The sequence below is a fragment of the Cucurbita maxima genome, unplaced genomic scaffold (assembly GCF_002738345.1).
Source record: "Cucurbita maxima cultivar Rimu unplaced genomic scaffold, Cmax_1.0 Cma_Scf00016, whole genome shotgun sequence".
Lineage (NCBI taxonomy): Eukaryota > Viridiplantae > Streptophyta > Magnoliopsida > Cucurbitales > Cucurbitaceae > Cucurbita > Cucurbita maxima.
In genome coordinates this window covers 3523186-3527026 of record NW_019272032.1, presented here as the reverse complement: position 1 = coordinate 3527026, position 3841 = coordinate 3523186, and the positions used below count along the sequence as shown (strand labels likewise).

General features: G+C 33.9%; 1 protein-coding gene across 1 annotated transcript; it reads right to left on the bottom strand.

Moving 5' to 3' along the window:
* Nucleotides 1–342: 342 nt before the first annotated feature.
* Nucleotides 343–2323, bottom strand: LOC111491482 (NAC domain-containing protein 7-like). Its single transcript, XM_023140404.1, has 4 exons — nucleotides 2083–2323; nucleotides 1786–1975; nucleotides 1429–1703; nucleotides 343–988 (listed from the first exon to the last, which is right to left on the bottom strand). The coding sequence occupies exons 2-4, from the start codon at nucleotides 1943–1945 to the stop codon at nucleotides 440–442; spliced, it is 984 nt and encodes a 327-aa protein (XP_022996172.1). The 5' UTR covers nucleotides 1946–1975; nucleotides 2083–2323; the 3' UTR covers nucleotides 343–439.
* Between the last annotated feature and the right edge of the window lie 1518 nt (nucleotides 2324–3841).

Here is a 3841-nt window from a genome sequence, read left to right as displayed (position 1 = left end):
TTGGTCCTTTGCATGCATGCAATATTTGAATATGAAACAAAGGGAAAAAAATACATTCAAACACACTGAGTTTGTTACCAATTAACACTCAGATCCAATATCATGGACAACCAAATCCATGTCAAAATTATTCATACGGGGAGTAACTAAGGATCTTCTAACCTAATAATAATAATTTCCCTATAAAACTAGTTTATATTTTTATATATGTTATTAATATATTAAACGATATATATTTGGATCATTAAAATCCTAGCAATAGTTGATTAAAAGGCATACCGTTCATTTTTCCATCCTTATTATGTACAGCAACCGCATAATATCATTAATATTGGCTTCTTCTCCACTCAACTGTACTTCCTATAATTAGTATTTTGTATATTTTCCATTTTTCATTTTTTTCTGGGACGCACACACCATGTAGAAATAAATTTCCTCTTCACTTCCACATATCCACTTGGTGACTCGACGGCGATGCCCGGGCAAATTCTGGCGTTATATCTTTATGTTCACACTCCGGCCCGGCGGAGCTCTGGGGCACTTGAAATATAGCACCATCAGAATAGTTGGGTTGCTTCAAATCTTGATCGTTGCTGAGCTGAGAAGCCACAAATTTTTCCATGACTCTCCAATCTGTCATGTGATCCACTGCGTGCTCCATGCCATACAGCGGGGCGAGGGCGGTGTCTCGGTCATAGGCGTAAGGGAGGAGAGAGTTGGCAGTGGGGACGGAGGACGGGGGAAGTTTTGGGCTCTCGAGATGAGGGAGTTGGAGGAAGACGGGGTCGTGCGGCGGCGCATGGAAGTGCAACTCCAACTCTTGCTTGCAGGGATAAGAGGGGTGGCGAAAGATTTGGGTGGTCGGGGAATCGAGCTCCGGCATGAAGGAGACTTGGTCGTCGTACCAGCACGGTGAGCCATAGTCGCCGCCCTTTCTCACCGTCGGCATCCTCTTCTTGAAAACCCTGCAAACAACCCATCCTTCTTCCTGGTACATTGCCAATTTTATTGGAGTTGTATTAGTATAATATGGAATTTGTATGAAATATTAAAAAAAAAAATCATTTATTTCAACTGGGTTATGCATAACTTCACTCATTATTATGATCCATCCTTAGATTATATGTTCATGGAAATGAAAGAAACATGTGTACAAACATATTCGAATATTGTGGGACACTAATTTTTTTATTTAAACAATAGATAGCTCAAGCCCACAGCTACTAAATATTATCATCTTTTTTAAGCATTTGTTAGAAAGAGATTTTCATACCCATCTCACAGCAAATGTTTGTTAAAAATCATGACTCTCTACAATTGTATGATATTGTCAACTTTGAATATAAACTCTCTTATAAACACTCATGATCATTTTCTAAATCAGATAAGTGGGCGTCCCCTAAATAGTAAAAATGGTAAAAGAGCTACCTGAGGAGTTGCATTTTCATTAGTTTCGAGTCTATATTCGTGCATTATCCAATCTGATTTTTGTCCATTGGGAGCTCTTCCTTTGTAGAAGACCAAGGTTTTTCTCATCCCGACCAAACAATGTCGAGCATAAATAGCTTTGTCTCTTCCTGTTGCTTTCCAAAACCCAGCTTTAGTAGCTCGGTTTGTGCGTGTTCCTGTCGGATACTTCTTGTCTTTGTGGCTAAAAAAATACCATTCATTCTGATCTTCACTTCCAGCCAGCTTACATAGTTCTACACAAACAAAAACAAAACAATCCTTAATATTTGGACCCAAAAAAAATGTTTTTTTCAAGGTATTCCAAAGTATTAAAACCTTGAAGATCCCATGGCTCGATTCTGTAAAGGTCAACATCTTTGATGATATCCAAATCAATTCTTTTGGAAGCAACCTTCTTCCTCAGGTAATAATCAACCAATTCTTCATCTGTTGGGTGAAACCTAAAGCCTGGGGGAACATGTGGAATACAGTTCATATTCACGTCTGATCGATCCACTTACAAACCCTGCATGGATTATGAACATGTCTAGTTCCTTAAACATAGACCCAAATAAGACAACAAAGGCATAAGAAAGAAGTGAAAGAATGATATGAAGAAGAAGAAAGAAGAACCTGGTGTAGTTTTGGAAGTTGCAAAAGGCGTACGCAATGGCGTGTGTTCCTGTGTCGGGGTGTGCTGTGTTTGTTGTCGTCCCTGTGTGGAGGGAGAGAATTGAGATCCCGAGAAGAGGAAAAGTAAAGGAGATGGAGGGAATGGAAAAATGGAGGGGAGAAAGGGTTAAATAACATAACAAACCCAACCCATGGGGCACAACAATCAATCCATTTATGTGCTTCTTCTTCTTCTTCTTTTATTTTTAATGTTTTTTAAAATGTGGGGAGCTTGATTGCTACAAAAGCTTGGAAAGCAATAAAAAAGGGTGGCGCTAAAATGGCTCATCACACAAGCAGCAACCTCTTACAACACACCCACCACCAACTGATGTAGACTATAAATAAAACACAATGTTTTTTTTTTTTTTTTTTTTTTTTAATAACTCCCAGAACACACCCACCACTGCTAAAAAGCTCTCAAATGACTCCAAAGGACAAAAAGTGAATATTACACATCATTTTAATTCACATCATTATTAAACTTATGATCATCATTAATATCTAATTATTTTCTATTATTTTCTATTCGGGGTGGTCACCTCCCAAACTTAACATCATCCTCTCTCTCTCTAGAAAGGTTTTGGTCTCTTCTAGATGGATTATTTATTTTTGTTTTTGTCTATAGGGTAGAGAACAAAATATTGTTTTAGAGAGTGTAAAAACTTTTTCATAACAGACGTATTTTAAAATGTTATGAATGATGTCAATATTTAAGGGGCTAAAACTTTAATGGTTGAAACAGTATTTTACTAATAAATTCTACTCAATTAGGATAATTTATTAAAATTATTAATATAAATTAATTTAATATTCTAATTGAAAAGAATTTAAAAGAAAATATATATAAAAGGGGAAGATGACATTTACAATTCTTAACTGATAAAAGCAACGTATTATTAAATAAAAACAAAGGACAACAGTTTATCTTTCAGATTTAAAAAAAAGAAACCAACATTTACCGACCCATTTAGAAAACACTCATTTTATCATCTTATTGAAACAAAATTATGATCACATAAAGAAAGAAAAGCTATGGAATATCTAAATACAAAGTCAGACAAAAATATCTTAAAAAACAAGCGAATGTGTGTGTGTGTGTGTATATATATATGTATATACAGCAATTGAACAGTAGAAAATCATTTCTGTTCCATGTGGCCTTGTGGGGTTCTTCGCACGTACCATTTCTGTCTTATAAAAACAACCAAAATTTAATGTACCCCCACCAACACATACAATTACATAGACAGCCAGCCAGCCAGCCAATAGAAAACTTAACTAAAAAGTGCAAATATTTAAATGCCAAATCATAATTTTTTTTAAATATTTTTTTCTTTTAAGGTTGGTCTCTTTGTTTTTAATATCCCTTCAAAACTTAGTATTCTTATTCTTGATCATTTATAGACTTTTTTAAACGGTTATGGAAATGTTAATTCATTAAAATCTTGAATAAAAATTAATATGACAGTAACTAAAACACTTTTTTTTTAATTCAATTTGAAAAAATTACATTTAGATTCATCAACTATTGGACAAATTTTATAATTATTTTTCTATTTTAAAGATAATTTTAAACGTTTATAAAAGTGGTGTAATATTATAACTTTCCAAAAAAATAATAGATATTTACGAAACAAAAGATAAAACTTTAAAGTGTTTTTTTTTTTTTTTTTTGTATTATTTATGTATATATATATATATATATATATATATATAT

What these genes read in the sequence shown, in the direction of transcription:
- LOC111491482 (XM_023140404.1), bottom strand. Translation starts at nt 1,945, where the DNA reads ATGAACTGTATTCCACATGTTCCCCCAGGCTTTAGGTTTCACCCAACA. An exon ending in CGAGCCATGGGATCTTCAAG is followed by an intron (nt 1,704 to 1,785) that starts GTTTTAATACTT and finishes TTGTTTGTGTAG; the next exon opens with AACTATGTAAGCTGGCTGGA. An exon ending in ATGAAAATGCAACTCCTCAG is followed by an intron (nt 989 to 1,428) that starts GTAGCTCTTTTA and finishes GCAATGTACCAG; the next exon opens with GAAGAAGGATGGGTTGTTTG.